General features: G+C 40.9%; 1 protein-coding gene across 4 annotated transcripts in view; it reads right to left on the bottom strand.

The window, feature by feature from the left end:
* Nucleotides 1–16,835, bottom strand: part of LOC132818988 (uncharacterized) — a 116,123-nt gene that overhangs the window by 13,890 nt on the left and 85,398 nt on the right. For 2 of the 4 annotated variants that reach the window (XM_060830214.1, XM_060830205.1), the window contains exons 5-6: nt 16,031–16,144; nt 6,770–6,870 (exon numbers count right to left, since the gene is read on the bottom strand). In XM_060830214.1, the coding sequence (XP_060686197.1) occupies nt 6,804–6,870; nt 16,031–16,144 (181 nt within the window). In that variant the 3' untranslated portion in view covers nt 6,770–6,803. Of the gene's footprint in view, nt 1–3,628; nt 6,871–16,030; nt 16,145–16,835 lie in introns of those variants that run through there. The other 2 variants (XM_060830195.1, XM_060830224.1) reach the window with 2 other exon arrangements.

The raw sequence follows: 16,835 nt of genomic DNA, 5'->3' as shown, positions 1-16,835 counted from the left end.
AATGTTGGTGAGGTGCAGTCAATCATTGAAGAGTAGGTCAATGGGTTGTACAGAGGAAAGGCATTGGGTAAGGGTGGGGATTAGGTGGGCAGAGATCCTGCAGCAGGATGAAGAATCCTTGTAGAGGGTTAGGGAAGGTGTAGGATTGGATGTCTCAGGTATAGAAGTGGGAGATGGGAGATATATATATAATACAATGTCCTTTTATCGTCACATGTGCTCCATTGTACCTGGGAGCGAATACCTCCCTCCAGGAACCATGCACCTGCCTGAGGATCCTCCTAAAAAAGGTAGCCCTCTAACAGGATTTCCCCTAATGCTTAAGATTTCACCACAAAGCTTCCAATCTCTGCCCCACTCTGGCTTCCAGACTTTAAATCTTGACTCCTTTCTTCTCTCTGAGCTATCTGCTGTGAGCAGTGAGCCATGGAGAACCGCATAGGCAGCAAGCCTGGGTACAGTACATGGGAAAACAGCCCCGGAGCAGGGAGTGGGGAAAACAGCCCCGGAGCACGGAGTGGGGAAACAGTCCCGGAGCACGGAGTGGGGAAACAGCCCCGGAGCACGGAGTGGGGAAACAGCCCCGGAGCAGGGAGTGGGGAAACAGCCCCGGAGCAGGGAGTGGGGAAACAGCCCCGGAGCAGGGAGTGGGGAAACAGCCCCGGAGCAGGGAGTGGGGAAACAGTCCCGGAGCAGGGAGTGGGGAAACAGCCCCGGAGCAGGGAGTGGGGAAACAGCCCCGGAGCAGGGAGTGGGGAAACAGCCCCGGAGCAGGGAGTGGGGAAACAGTCCCGGAGCAGGGAGTGGGGAAACAGCCCCGGAGCAGGGAGTGGGGAAACAGCCCCGGAGCAGAGAGTGAGGAAACAGTCCCGGAGAACTGAGTGGGGAAACAGCCCCGGGGCAGGGAGTGGGGAAACAGCCCCAGAGCAGGGAGTGAGGAAACAGCCCGGGGCAGGGAGTGGGGAAACAGCCCTGGAGCAGGGAGCGGGAAAACAGCCCTGGAGCAGGGAGTGAGGAAACAGCCCGGAGCAGGGAGTGGGGAAACAGCCCGGAGCAGGGAGCGGGGAAACAGCCCTGGAGCAAGTCCCGGGCAGAGCCCGGTGTGGGAGAGGCAGTCCTGGCACTTACCTGGGAGCAGCTGAGTGCTAGTACGGAATGGGCTGGGGTCTGGCACTGGCAGTCAGACCATGAGTGGAGGCCATGCGCTAAGCTGTCACACTGTAATATCTATTTGAATTTTCCGACCTTTCTGTAATGTCAACCCTTCAATGATGTTCTATTTTTAATTTATTATTCAACTCTGTAAGTAATGCAATTATTGTTATGCCTTTACTGTATCAAAGAAAGGTACCTAAGTACTTGTATTTTAGATGTCACCAGAAGAAGGCAGACATTGTAAAAGACTACGATGGAGTACATATGACAATAAAAAGGATATTGTATTGTACCACCTCTGTACCTGAGACATCCAATCACACACCTTCCCTAACCCCCTACAACGATTCTTTATCCAGCTCAAGGATCTCTGCCCACCTAATCCCCACCCTTACCCAATGCCCTTCCCCTGTACAACCCATTGACCCACTCTTCAATGATTGACTGCACCTCACCAATGTTTAACCTCCCCCTCCCTTCTCAGGTAATTGCAGGGACTGTTGCTAAATTTATCTTTGCTACCTGTTAAACGTTTTTTTCCAACATCTCTGTACTCTACAGTGAGCTGACTAAGCTGTGATAATTACTGAGATCAAATGATTCATTTGCTTTTTGAGAAGTGTCAAAAGATCATAATTGCAGCCACTTTTTGCACTATTTCATTGTCACTAATTAAATAGAATTCTTACAGATCACACTTTTCCGAATGTGCATTCTTGTGATTTTGTCAGCAATTTTCTTAACCTTATTGACCATGTTTTTTGCTAGTGATTGAAAGTGATCTCGTTCAGCTCTCAACCTGCAAACAGTTATGAGCCAGTCTGAAAACAGCATGAAGACACTGCACTACCTCACATCATTCACATTCTCTCCAGATCTGTACTTTCATTGGAAATGTGAAAACAGCATATAGTGAAATACTTTTCAATGATGAAGCAATTTTCACATGCTTAGCCAATGCATGCTGGGTAATTTATTAATTCACTAACTGGGATGAAGATATTACCTCTATAAGTGGTCACTGCTGTCCTGCAAGTTTTTCACCAAAATATTCAGCCTTCACCCCAGACATCGGAATTTTGCAACAATGAGAGGTGTTACATATTTTTTAGATTACTTACAATGTGGAAACAGGCCCTTCGGCCCAACAAGTTCACACCGACCCACCGAAGCACAACCCACCCATACCTCTACATTTACCCCTTACCTAACACTACGGGCAATTTAGCATGGCCAATTCACCTGACCCGCACATCTTTTGGACTGTGGGAGGAAACCGGAGCAAACCCACGCAGACATGGGGAGAACGTGCAAACTCCACACAGTCTGTCGCCTGAGTCGGGAATTGAACCCGGGTCTCAGGCGCTGCGAGGCAGCAGTGCTAACCACTGTGCCACCGTGCCACCCACACGGATATCTATTTGTGGATAGATTCCAATCAAAGTTTGGTAAGGTATTCCAAAGCCTAGCATAATAGCAAGCTAATAATAATTACTTCAAAAATGAAGTCTTTTGATGACATAAATTGCAACACTTACAAGACACCAATGTTTAGCTCTGCTGACAATCCCAGTATATCAATATTGATTATTGATATCCATCAGCTTTCAGCTGTGAAGTACTTCCTCCAATATAGGACTATGTTAAGAAAGAATCGTTCACCCACGGATGTCAAGCTTAACTGTTTGCAGTTTTAAGTTTTGGTACATGCTGTAACCTTACCAATTGCTCTTGTGCTTGTTTTTGAAAATTAGGCTCTTAAACCTTTGAATCTGCAGCGCATTAATGGCCTCCACCTACAGATTCAATTTGGGCGTCCTTTATGACAGGTTCCTCTAGGCATATACTGTTTGTAGGCTAAAAATGTCAAACTAGCCTCCACTTTAATCATCTTAATTTTCACATGGGAAAGAGGTTCCTACCTGGGCCTCAAGAAAACTCCCACAAGACTCATCAGTCCCTGAAACTTCCGTGAAGTTAAGAGGATCAAACTCACTCCCCCACCATTTCCTCAATTACCCATTTTCAAGCACAAGTTTAGTGCCCAATTGTCACCATACCTGGCTGTGCTTCTTTTTGCAAAAAAACAGGAACATGAAGTAAAAATCTGGAGCAAAACCCTAGTTAATTCCTCTTACCTGGCTCTTGTGTATTGCCCGAGATGAAATCTAATGTAGTGGGTTAGTAGTTGAACTTGAAACCTTCCTAATATACAGTCCCCTCCAAGCCATAGACTATCTTGACTCAGAACTGTATTGCAATTCCTTCAATCAAAATCCTGGAACTTCTTCGCTACCATAATGTGGTATAACGATATCACATGAAGCTAAAAATCACACGACACCATGTTGTAGTCCAACAGGTTTAATTGGAAGCACCAGCTTTCGGAGTGTTGCTCCTTCATCAGGTGGCTGTGGAGTATACTCCAACTTGTATATACTCCACAACTATCTGATGAAGGAGTAGCGCTCCGAAAGCTAGTGGTTCCCATTAAACTTGTTGGACTATGTCCTGGTGTTGTGTGCTTTTTAATTTTTTACACGCCAGTTCAACATCGGCATCTCCAAATCGTGCCTATATTATACGGACTGCAACAGTTCAGAAAGACAGCTTACCACCCTCTTCTTGAGGGCAATTAGTGATAGAAAACAAACTTTTGTCTAACTAGCAATGCCCACATTCAATGAACACATTTTTAAGACAATAGCACTTGAAACATTACAATTAGTCTATTAGAAATTCCATATCATAGTAGATAATATTATTTAGCTTGATTTTACAAAGTTACAGAAGTAGACAAGTTAGAAAATGTCACTTATCAATCTCAAGAGCACAATAGAAAGAATCCTCTTTCAATAAAATGTGAAGAAGTTAAAACCCTCAGTACGAAGAATGTCTTGATTCACAAAAGGACTGAAAGCAACTGCAAACAGAAGGATTGTGAGCATTGTAGCGAGCAAATACAGATCTAAAGAGGCTATTGATGGCTATCAAAAACCCAACATGAATATTTCCAATTGTTTCTTTTGCAACCAAATAAATTGATTTGTTTCTGAAGGAGAGAATCTCGTGCTGGAATGGAACAGGGAGAAATTGGAAGGACCAGGGAGAAGATAAAGTGAAGGCTAGGCTTGGGGTCCATTGTTTATCTGAGGAGAGAATCAGGAACTGGACTAGACATACATCAGAGCTCGAAAGAAATGAAAATGAAAATAAGCAGATGGTGTCAATGCAGCATATCCACGAGGCTTAGAACTTTATGCATCGCATGTTAATGAATGTGACTACCCTATAGTTTAGGACTATGCAGAGAAAGGACACAGTAGTGTCCTGAGTGAAAGAAGGAATCCCACTCTCAAACCAATATTCACCCTGAACTCTGACAAAAGTGGTGTTTCATTATGACCCAGATAAATTGGAATCAAAGAATGGCAGACTCTGTCACTAAACAACTAGCTCCCTTTATAGAAGACATCATTCAGGCACAATTAAGGCATATTAAGGGAAAGGTAGTCCAAATCAATGCAGTTTCCTTGTGACAAATGAGATAGAAAGTAAGGTGAAGATAAAGAAGTGTGTTATGTCAAATTCGGATGGATAACAGAGCCAAGACCCAGGCTGAGTGTAGATGTTTCAGAAGGGAAGTTAAAAAAAAATAGAAGCAAAGAGACAGTAAAATAAAAGAGGGGCAGCTAAATAAAGGGGAATTCAGAAGTCTCTCCTGGTATATAATGAAGAAAACTTGGTTAAGAAAAAGCAGCAGGGCCAGTTTGGAAACAAAAAAAGAGATTTACAAATGGCAGCAAGGGATACAGCTAAGGTATTAACTGTTTATCTATCCTTACCAAGGAAGAAGCTCTGCAGATCATGCTAATATTGGAGTGATATTGGGTGTACTACCTGTAAAGTTGATAAGCACCAGGTCTAGCTAAAATGCATCTCTGGATACTGAGGGAAGTGACAGCAGGAATTGCAGAGGCCACAATTTTCTAATCATACTTAGATTCTGCAAGTGGTGCCAGAGGACTGGAAAATTGCAAATGTTACACCTTTCTTCAGACTGGGTATAAAGATAAGTCAAGGGATTATAGGGCAGTCAGTTTGACTTCAGTGGTGAAGAAGCTATCATTTGAGACAAAATCAATAGTAAATTCGGCAAATAGGGATGAATATAAGAATGCCAACATGGATTTGTGGGGGAGAAATAGTGGCTAGCTAGTTTGCTTGTGATTTGGGGGAGATAAGAGAGATGTTTGATGAAGGTATTTCTATTGATGTCAGCTTTTGAGTAAGTGCTGTACAACAGGTCTCTGAGGAAAGTTTGAAATCATGGAATAAAAGGGACAGGAACAACACAAATAGGAAATTAGCTTAGTGCCAGGAAACAGAAAGTTGTTTTCTTGGGTACTTTTGGACTCTAGGAAGGTTTATAGTTGAGTTGCCGAGGACTCATGGTTCCTGATTTAAGACCTTGATCAGAATATAGAGCACTATTTCAAAACTTGCAGCTGATAGAAAACTTGACAGTCTTTTTAACCATGAAGAGGATAGTGTAGAACATCAAAAAGACATACACAGGTTGACTATCACCTGATGAAGGAGTGTTGCTCCAAAAGCTAGTGTGCTTCCAATTAAACCTGTTGGACTATAACCTGGTGTTGTGTGATTTTTGACTTTGTACACCCCAGTCCAACACCGGCATCTCCAAATCATGACTACACAGGTTGGGGAATGGGTCCATAAATGGCAGATGAAACTTAATACAGAGAAGTTTGAAGTAAGGCATTGTGGTCATATGAATATAAAAAGACAAACTAAGGTAAAGTCTACAAATCTAAAGAGGATGCAGGAGCAGACACTCCTGACAGCTTATGTGCAGGAATTATTGAAGCTGACAGGACAAGTTAAGAAAGTTAATAAAGCATTCAGCAACCTTGGTTTTGTTAATACAGGTATAGAGTTGAAATGCGAGGAAACTATGCTGAACCTGCATATGCTGGAATATTGTGTCCAGCTCTGGGTGATATATTTAGGAATGAAGTGAAGGCATTAAAGAGGGTTTCATAATAACAGTTCCAGGGTGAGAAACTTCAGTTATAGAAATAAATGGAAAAATTGGGACTGTTCTTCTTGGGGAAGAAAAATTTCAGAGAAGACTTTATAGTGGTTCAAAATCATGAGTTTGGACAGAATCAGAAGAAACCGTTCCCACTGGAATATATCAAGAAGCAGAGGGCACAGACTTGTTTTTAAAAACTGGCAAAAGAACCAATGGGAGAAAGCTTCCTCATAGAGCATGGGTTTAGGTTCTGAAATACATTGCTTGAGAACATGGTAGGGGAAGATCCAATCATGGCTTTCAACAGGGAACTGGATTATTATCTGTGAAGGAAGAAAATGCAGGGTTATGGGGAGAATACAGGAACAGTGACACTGCTGAAACACTTCTTTAGAGAACAACACAGATACAAATGTCCTCCTTCTGTGCTGAAAGTATTCCGTGATTCTGTAATCCTGTTTTAAAGCCCAGTCGAGTTCTGTGAAACAGGCTTAACTGGATAAATGACGTTAACAATCCAAATTGTAGAATGTGCAAATAAGGCATTAAAATTACATTGTGCATAAGTCTCTTCAGGATGATGAATAGGTCACCCAGCATTCTCTTCATTCTCTCCAAAAATGAAATAAGGTGCCACTTCTACATTGCGACGAAGTCTGTTTAGGAAAGAGAGATAAGACAGGTAACACTTTCTGGCTTTTTATGTATCCTTCATAATTGCAACAAAGATCTATATCTCCCAAAATAGAATCTAAGTCTTGTCAACTACTTTTCACTTTTTATTTTATGCTTATTCAGTTTGCATCAAGGACACCATATGAGAATACTGATTAACCTGGACAGAGTGGATGTTGGGAAGATGTTTCCATTGGTAGGAGACTTTAAGACCCTAGGACATTGCCTTGGAGTAAAGGGAAGACCTTTTCGAAGGGAGTTAAAGAGAAATCTTTTAAGCCAGAGATCGGTGAATCTATAAAATTCATTGCCACGGAAGTCTGTGGGAGGCCAGGTCATTGAGTATATTTCAGACTGAGATAGACAAGTTCTTAATTTCCAAGCCGATCAAGGGTTACAGAATGAAGGCAGGAGTATGGGAATGAGAGATTTATCAACCATGATTGAATGGAGAAGCAGACTCGATGGGCTGAATGGCCTAACTTCTGGCTATGTCTTATGGTCTTATGGACTTATATGAAAATATTGAGGTAGAATTTTCTCTTTGAGTTCAATTGAAAATTTGATTCAAAATTTCATCCACTTGGTTTCCATTGGCATTCATGGTGTAATCACAACTGTAAAGTCAGCCACGGACCAGTGACATATTAAATACAACTGTTTATATTCTCCAATGAAAACATGTATCTTGATGTACTTAGGAGCAATAATATGGTGCAGCTTGATTTATACAGCTGAGAATTGCTTTTCACCAAAAGGAATTATTTTTAGCAAGAATAACTTGATTTAAAATCAAATAGAAATTTGATTTTAAAAACCTTATTGAATTAATCATTAATTGATGTACACCAGTCACTTTCTTAAATACAATTCATCCCAGTAGCACCTGTGTGCCTAAGAAAACGAGCAAGATTTGAAAAGCTTTCCTAAACCATCAAAATCAATAGAATATTCTCATTTTGACCTCAAGGCATAGCCACTTTTGTAGATGGGGTCTCATTCAGTTGAATTGAACATTGAAGCGATGTGAAAGGTCAGCAAGCACCATAATGTTTATGCTGCTCTGATCGATTTAAATGTAATGTGGTGCAAAACTAATAGAACAAAGTGGAAACTCTACTCCAATATATTTGACAGATGAGAGATAATCTAATTTATTTCAGTAACTTCACCTATGACATCAAATAGACACTAGAACTTGAAATGAACATTATGTTCTCCCTTACAGGGCAGCAAAGAAGCATAATGTGAGCACTATTTGTAAAATCTTGCTAACCCATTACAATCAATAGAATCTTGTAATTTTGACTAGACTGAGAGGTGATGATCTAGTGGTATTACTGCTTGACCATTATTCCAGCAAGGCGAAAGTGGGTACTGCAGATATCGGAGATTAGAGTCAAGATTAGAGTAGTGCTGGAAAAGCACAGCAGGTTAGGCAGCATCTGAGTTGCAGGAAAATCAATGTTCCTGGTAAAAGCTTGATTTTCCTCCTTCTCGGATGCTGCCTGACCTGATGCGCTTTTCCAGCACTACTCTAATCTATTACTCCAGCAACCCAGGTAAAGCTCTGAGGACCTAGGTTCAAATCCTGCCAATCGTGCAGAGGGTTGGGCTGCTTGGTTTTGTGCTTGAAGTTGGGGGACATTGGTCGAGTGTTAAATACTTCCCATCTATCTTTACTTTGGAGAAGGAGGGTTAAAACCTGTGCAGTGTGAAGCTCTTGAGCAGATTGATATGGGAAGTATTGGAGATTTTGGCAGATTTAAAAGTGGACAAATCCCCAGGTCTGGATGAGCTGCAATCCAGACTGTTATGGATGAAGAGGGATGAAAATAGATTCCCTGAATCAAATTTTCAAAATGTCTGTGGCCACAAGAGAGGTTCTAGAGGACTGGAGAACTGCTAATGTGGTTCCACTTTAAAAGAAGGGTGATGAAGGTATAACAAGAAAGTGTAGGCCAGTGATTCTAACATCTAACATTCAATCAGTTATTGGGAAAATAGTGAATGAGAAAATGAATCTACATTTAAAGAGGCAAGGTTTGATCAGAGATAGTTAAATGGCTTTGTCAGAGGGATGTTATGCCTAACAATTCTAATGGACTTTTTCAGAGTTGGCCAAGTGATTTGATGAGGATGGTATAATGATTGTAATGGGGTCAGCCAGATGGACCGCATAGAATATGAGTTCCCTGATTGGTCGAATCAGGGATCTGTGACTAACAGATATAAACAGGAGTTTTGGTGTCCACCAAAGAGATTCTGGCCATATCTTACCACCATCATTCCCAGAACAGCAGGCTGCATGATGGATATCCTGGAATTCACATTCTTTGTGCCCCCACCATCATTAAAATCTCACTGTACACCCTATTAAGCACTGACAGTACAGTTCTGCTCTGCACAGTTCGTGCCCCAAAGAAGGCAGACAGGGTGTGATTTACTCTTACCCCAGGTCTAGCACTGGAGACCATGACACCATACCATGCCAACCTGGTCTGAAGCTGCCACCAGGCTAAAACAGTCATAGCCATCTAGAGGAATACCAAGTATGGTAAGAGGTAGACATTCTCCATTCCATCTGCAAAAGTGCCACTATCTTCTCTCTAATCTTCTCCATCTCTGCTACCGCACCCACCTCCCGCCAGGAGTCATGTTCCACCACTCTCAATATTGCCTGCGACATCTTCCCTCAGCTACACTACCAACTCCAAATCCCTGACACCACTCCCCCTGTGTGCCTTCTGTGCTGCCTATTCACTCACTCAGGACACCTGCCCACCTGCACTACAAGTAACAGCTGTGCTAACCACTTTCATCTTTGTAACATGGGTTCCTCTCTCATTCCAGGAGGAGATAAGTCCAAATTCAGGAAGTATGGCAGACAGCGTGTCTTTCTGCCCCTCAGCCCTTATGTGGAGAGTATCCTGACTCTAGCCATCACTTCAACTATTTCCTAACTCCCGAGACTGGGATCGAAGGCTCCTCTTGACTGGCTGTGCTGGGACCCCCTGAGTGAAGGCTGTCTCTCTTGCCCGAGGCATGCTGACAACTGTGACAAACCTACTTCCTTTGCGTGTGCACTAAATGGTAAGGCAAGACAGAAGTAATCTCAGTATGGTATCTCTGGCTGAGAGACAATACTCAAAAAGCCAAGGCAAGGCAATGCAAGGCAGGGCTGCTGTGCACATCCAGGAAGGTTCAGACCCAGTGAGCACAATGACAGCAAATGAAGAGGCCAGATTAGCAGCCTGATCCAACCCATACGTATGTCCCTGAGTAGGAGAAAGTGAGGTCTGCAGATGCTGGAGATCAGAGCTGAAAATGTGTTGCTGGAAAAGCGCAGCAGGTCAGGCAGCATCCAAGGAACAGGAGATTCAACATTTCGGGCATAAGCCCTTCGCTTTCCCAGCAACACATTTTCAGTATGTCCCTGAGTACACAATGTTGTTGCTGCAGCATTACAATGACAGTTACTGGTTCATCCCAAGTTCAGCATTGAAATGCAAAAGGACCACTAAGTGGGTCGGAGGTGTTCTATAACAGAGATATATTCGATGCCAATATCCTTGAGCCACATGTAGCTGATACATTGAGATGTTGGTGTCTGGTGTCCAACATGGAGATCCTTCAGAGCAGAAGGCCTGTTTAATTTCCATGTTGGTTTGTTCAGTTCAATGTTTAGCTTGTTTGGCTGTTGATGTGAGTTTGACCACTGACGAGGAGCTTAACAAGCAATAATCACCCCAAACAGGCAATTCTCCTCGCTACTGGTCGAGCACAAAAAAGATGCAGTGAGATACTCCTGATGTTAAGTGTCGAGAGTATGGTGCTGGAAAAGCACAGCAGGTCAGGTAGCATCAGAGGAGAAGGAGAATCAACGTTTCGAGCAAAAGCCCTTCATCAGCTCTTCACTCTCGACACTGATCTCCAGCATCTGCAGTCCTCATTTTCTCCTCCTCATGTTAAGGTCGGCCTCATCAGACTCCTCATCTGATTCTTCCACAACTTCACCAAAACCCACTTTGCTCAGATCCCTAACAGATGTTTTTCCACTCGGTGTAGTTTTGGTCTTCTTATTCAAGAAATGTATAGGAGGGGTATCGGAGGAAGTTGCTAGCTTCATATCTGGAATGAGCTGCTTGTCTTTGGAGGAAATATAAACAAGCAGGACTGGGTTCTACTGGAGTCTAGAGGAGAGAAGGATGATTTAATTGAAGTGTACAAGATCCTGAATGGTCTTGAGAAGGTGCATGTGGTTTCTCTCTATTAATGGTGAGCCCAGAACTAGGAGGCACTAGGAATCCCCACCTACTAAGAGCTGTCAATCTATCAGAGACCAGTAGCATTCATGCTCAGCAGCATGGTTTCTAGGTTCAGGGAGGTGCTTGGATGTACATTTGTCTGGTAAGGTGGCGGGGGAGGGGGGGGAAGGATGCTCCAGCCGGAGCTTGTCCATGCCGCCTATTCCTTTTCTTTGTTTTTTTCCTGGGAATAGCAGCCCAGTGCGGAGTGTATCAGCAGACAGTGGTCCGACCACATGGAGGCCCACTGTGTAGGTCTGCTGCAGAGAGTCTTTGGAGAGATATTATGACGTTTGTCTTTTTAACTTTGCTTCTTGTTTTTTTTCTGACCTATGGTCATACCGTGTGTAGCTAATACAATTTTTCTTAATTTTCTCTATGCTGTAACTAAGGATTGTACCTAAGTACCTTTGTACTTGAGGTGGCACTGTAAGTGGCGACTAATAAACTTTTTACTATACTCATTTGAGGACTTGTGACAATAAAGCTAATTAAATTCAATGTTATTCAATATAATAAACAAGAGCACGGATGTGGATCTCAGTAGGTAACGCCTGCCCATGTTTAGCCCCTTTATTATGCACAGATCTATGGATCCAAATTGACAGTCTACTCACACCGGTTTGTCACTGAGTGGGTCATTTCTTTTCTGTCGTGCGCGGAGCTGAGGTCATCGTAGTTCAGGCTGGGGAAGGCCCCAAAGTGGTCAATACTTGACGATTTTAATGCCTCAGCTGGTGGCACGGCAGAAGGCTTGGACCTCTCCACCTAGAACTTACCTCAAGTGGAGGCAAGAAGGTGACAGCATTCAGGGGTGCCACAAGCTCACCTACTTCAGTTGCCTACCTGCCTCCAGAACTGAAAGATCACCCCCACACCCCCCCAACCTGACAACCTCTGAGGATAAAATCATGTCTTTGTCCAGGAAGTCAAGCAAAGTAACCTTATTCTAATTTATACTGAAACGTCAAGAAAATCTAATAACTTTTCAATATTATTATCATGAAATTAGTCTCTTCAAATATCAGTTTATAAACAGTTAATTCAATCGAGCAAAATTCATTTTTCATTATTAGCACATTAGCAAATTTACTAAAATATCCTAATTGCTTTCAAATATAAAATACAAGGTTTCAGGTTTATTGCAGAGATGAAAAGCACAAGCCTGTTTTACGGCACCGTTGCTGTATTTGCTTTTCTTGACGCCCAGCATACAAGTTGAATCCAAGACCTAATAATTCTTGGCAAATTCACTACTGGTGGCACTGTAGTTTGAGGCATAAACGTTTAAAAAAAAAGATCTGTGCTTGCCAATAACAATGACTGGGATGACAGTAAAACACAAGTTGGTAAAGTAAACCAGTGTTTGAAATGTACACCCACACATTACTTGAAACGCACATCTGTGACACATCTCTGTTGATAATCCATATTTTTTTGGTCAACCGGAAACCCATCACCATATACAAGTGTCCAAACCAAACTATTAGTAATGCTGTGTGTTACTACACAAACAAATAACAGGAAATTATAAACTTAGAGCAATCATATCATCTTCTAAAGTACACAAAAATCATGTTTATATATCCTTTTCATTAAATTACGATTGAAATGGTAACTGAGAAATGTACACAACCAGTTAAAGGTTTCTCAAGCTTCTTTACATAAATACATATGCAATTTTAAAGTGATCATTGTAAGATGTTTGAGTATAGGCCAGACCATAAAAACTATAGTGCAGATGTTTAACTGAAACTAGCTCAACTAATCCCAATCTCCTGGCCTTTCCCATATGATTTTATACGTTTTCTTATTCAATCTCTTTAAATTACATATTCCATGTATCACAGACCACATTACTCCAATTTCATGAAAACCCATTGGAAATTTTTTCTAACAACATTCACTGTCTTTTGTTGGTAATATTTAGCTTCTCCCCCTTGTTATTAATTTGACAATCAGCAAAAATAAGTGTTTGCACAAATTCATGATTCTTGCTTTTACATTTTGTTGTCTCATACACAGAAATCAGAATCTGCTTTGTTCCTTTTAAAGGTGCAAAACTGGGGAAAATGCCCAGCGAGGTGTGTGTGTGTGTGTGTGTGTGTGTGTGTGTGTGTGTGTTGGTGGTAAATGTAGCTTTTTCCTGTCAGTGGAAAACTGGTGCGATGGGATCATCCAGCCATTTTTATATCTCACCCAATTTTACATTCAATTGAGCTCCATTATTTGTCTAGCCAATAACCAATCAGACACCATCAGTTTACCCCCATATCTCTTTACTTGGACACCTCTCAGCTCACAATCTTTACTATGTGGGAGTATATTTAAATTTCATGTTCTTCACCTCTCCAGTCCCCTACAAAAATACAATTTTATATTTTCCACCATTGAACATCATCTTCAAACTTTCTTTCACTCCATTAACAATGTCTCCTATAAAGTTTCTCATACAGCTAACTCTGATGGCAATCCTTTGTTCCTGTAACATGTACAGTATAAGGTTATGAGATTAACCATCTCAATTATCTAGGCTCTGCTCTGGGGTCATGAATTCAAATTCAGTTAATTTAATAAAGAAAAATCTGGAATTGAAAGCTCGTCTCAGGAATAGTAACTATGATTTTTTGGGGGAACAAAGGGAATCTGAATCCTGTCTGCTTTGATGTCAAGCCCATTGCAATGTGGATGACTCACAGCTATCCTATAAAATGGCAGTAAGCCATTAAGTTCGAAAATAATTAGGGATGAGTAACAAATGCTGGCCTTGTAATGCTCACATCCCTTAAAAATAATTTTAACAATGAATGTAGTGTTACTCAAATCCTGCCAATTGGAAAATACCTTTTCTTCTACTATTCTGTCCTTAAGTTGTCACCACATGTGTAAAATTACATTGGGCTTAATACCATATCCATTCACTCTCATGATCTTTCTGACATGTGGTACCTTTTCAATGTCACCTGATTATATACATTTCACATTCATGGCATTCTCCTTCTCCACATGCTTTGATTCCTTTAAATAAATTAACCCCAACCTGCCCTTTCCATAAACTGGACACCCCAGATGCCTTGCTAAGTCAACATTAGTGTCACCTATATATATTAACTCTATGGAAGTAAATTTAAGACATAATTTCCTGATACACTTTTCTTCATTCTGAGTAGAGATTGATGAGTTCAATTGCCTGGATGGCCACTTTGCAATGTAGAGTGACACCAACAGCATGGGTTCAGTTCCTGTATCCACTCATCATGAAGGACTCTCCTTTCCAAACTCTACCCTTACCTGAGGGGAGGTGACCCTCAGGTTAAATCACCACCAGTCCTTTCTCTCTGAGACTGCAGTCCTCTGATCTCGTAAGACTATGACGACTTTAACTGACCTTAATGTTCCCATCTCCCATTTCTTTGGCACAATTCCCATTTCAAAAGACTCTTGTGAATTTATATTTTGTGCTTCCATTATCTTCTGTTCAATTTAATCTGGGGTGTATAGTATCCAGATATAGAAGGCTTATTTATTTATTTACTATTTCTAGTATGTTTTCATGTTACCTTTTGAAAGTTTATCTCCAGCAATCACTGTTCTACTCTTCTTTAGAGTTCCCCACAATCACATTTTTATCTTCTAAGATAAAAACATGGGAAAACATGGAAGTATACCCACTATTTTCTTGCTGTCATTATAGGGGTCTGCTTCTATTCCAAGTTTGCTGACCCCTCCTTTAAACTGGCCTTTTATGTCTGAGCTTCGAAAAGCCCTTATTTTCATTAGTTCTGATGTCAATCTTTATTCAGACTTGCTTCTCAATGTTTCTGATCTCATTTTTTTGCTTCCATTTTAAGTATTAGGCATAGCGTCCTCACTTATATCCGAAGCCATATCATACATTTCTCCTTAAGTTGCATTTTGGTTCTAACTTTTTTGCCCGTTGCTTAGGCACTGCTTTGGATGCACATCTTTACTCATTGTTAAAATGCACCCTATCCATGTCATTTTTAAACATTCTCTACTGCTTGACCTACTTTAGTTTCCTAGACAATCAATCTGGGCTTCACTCACACATCGTTTCCATTCCCTTCAATAATCAGGACTGAGGTCTGCCCAATTGGACTGAAAAGTCTGTTTCTCTGCACTATTACTCTTCCACGCTATGACTCAGGAGATCTCCCTACTCAAGCTTCCGCCTTCTCAAGTGAAAATGTCACCTTTTGTAATATCAGAAAAAGAGGTGTCAATTTTTCTTTATCTGATATTGATTATTTCTTGGCCTCTGTTGGATAGAGATTTTAACGTTGTTTCAAGGTAACAGTACATCTTTAAATTTAAAGTACTGACAAAACACTCAGATTTATCTGTTATGGTTCAGGATTATACTGTAAGTCTTAACTATGTTCCTACTTTGTAATTAACTTCACATCCCATAGATTGAGTATACATTCATACCTTTCCGTTACATGAGATTAAAGTGCAAGAAGCGAAAGGTCCAGAATATTTATTGGAATCCTAGCAGTATCTTTCTAACTGTAATAATACTTTCACATTAATAGAACCAATGAGTTGAAATGTATAAGTTAAACAAAAATCTTGAATATATTTATTTAATGAGTAATTGCTGTTAGAAGTTACAAATTCAGATTTGTTTTACGTGAAAGCACAGGACTGGAATAAAATTTGGGGATATCATTACTATATAAAAATCTACTTAAATTTTGAAAATAAAGGACAGTTACATTTACAGTGACCCTATCAATTCTTAAATTGAAGAAAACACGATCTTTAATTTTCCAACTTAAAAAAGATACCAACAATCTATTGATTTTTGTACCTTAAGAATGCTCGGAGTCTTTCATCCATTCTCCATTTTTTATAAAATGAATAGGACATGTATATCAGGATTACGCCCCCAATGCAACCAAACACAGCTCCCGTCAGTACATCCCTTACGAAGAAAAGAAACAAAATAATCTTAAAGATGTGAAAATTTGCTCAAATCACACATTCAGAAGCACAGTGTTATATGTTGCACTCCATATATTGAGTTAGACTGTGCATTTGTACTTAAAACCATATGAAAATAAAGAGTTCCTAAAGGGAACACTGGTACTCCAGTATTTTGAAGATTGTATTGCCATAAAGATACACCTGGATAAATTATTTCAAAATAACTATCAGGTGGTGGTGTTCCCATGTATTTGCTGCCCTTGTCCTTCTGGATGGTAGTGGTCATATGTTTGTAAAGTGACATTGATGGAGTTTTGGCGGATTTCTGAAGTGCATCTTATAGATGGTTCACGCTGCTGCTACTGAGCTTTGGTGGTGGAGGGAGTGGATGTTTAAGGATGTGGTTCTGATCAGATGGGCTGCTTTGTCTTGGATTATTCATTGTTGTTATAGCTTCATCCATGTTAGCAAGCAGGCAATATTCAGTCACACTTCTGATTTATGCCTGGTAGATAATGTACAGAGAATACTGGAGCACAAATATCCATTTTGCCCACATTGCTTTGGGAAGTCAAACGTTCATTACTCATTGCAAAATTCCTAGCCTCTAACCTGTTCTTGTAGCCACAGTTTGTTTATTGCTAGTCCAGTTCAGTATCTGGTCAGTCACAATCCCAGGAACACAGAAA

Source organism: Hemiscyllium ocellatum, chromosome 1, assembly GCF_020745735.1.
Source record: "Hemiscyllium ocellatum isolate sHemOce1 chromosome 1, sHemOce1.pat.X.cur, whole genome shotgun sequence".
NCBI classification, from domain to species: Eukaryota; Metazoa; Chordata; class Chondrichthyes; order Orectolobiformes; family Hemiscylliidae; genus Hemiscyllium; species Hemiscyllium ocellatum.
The sequence above is the reverse complement of the archived record's forward strand: the minus strand, read 5'-3'. Positions and strand labels throughout refer to the sequence as shown.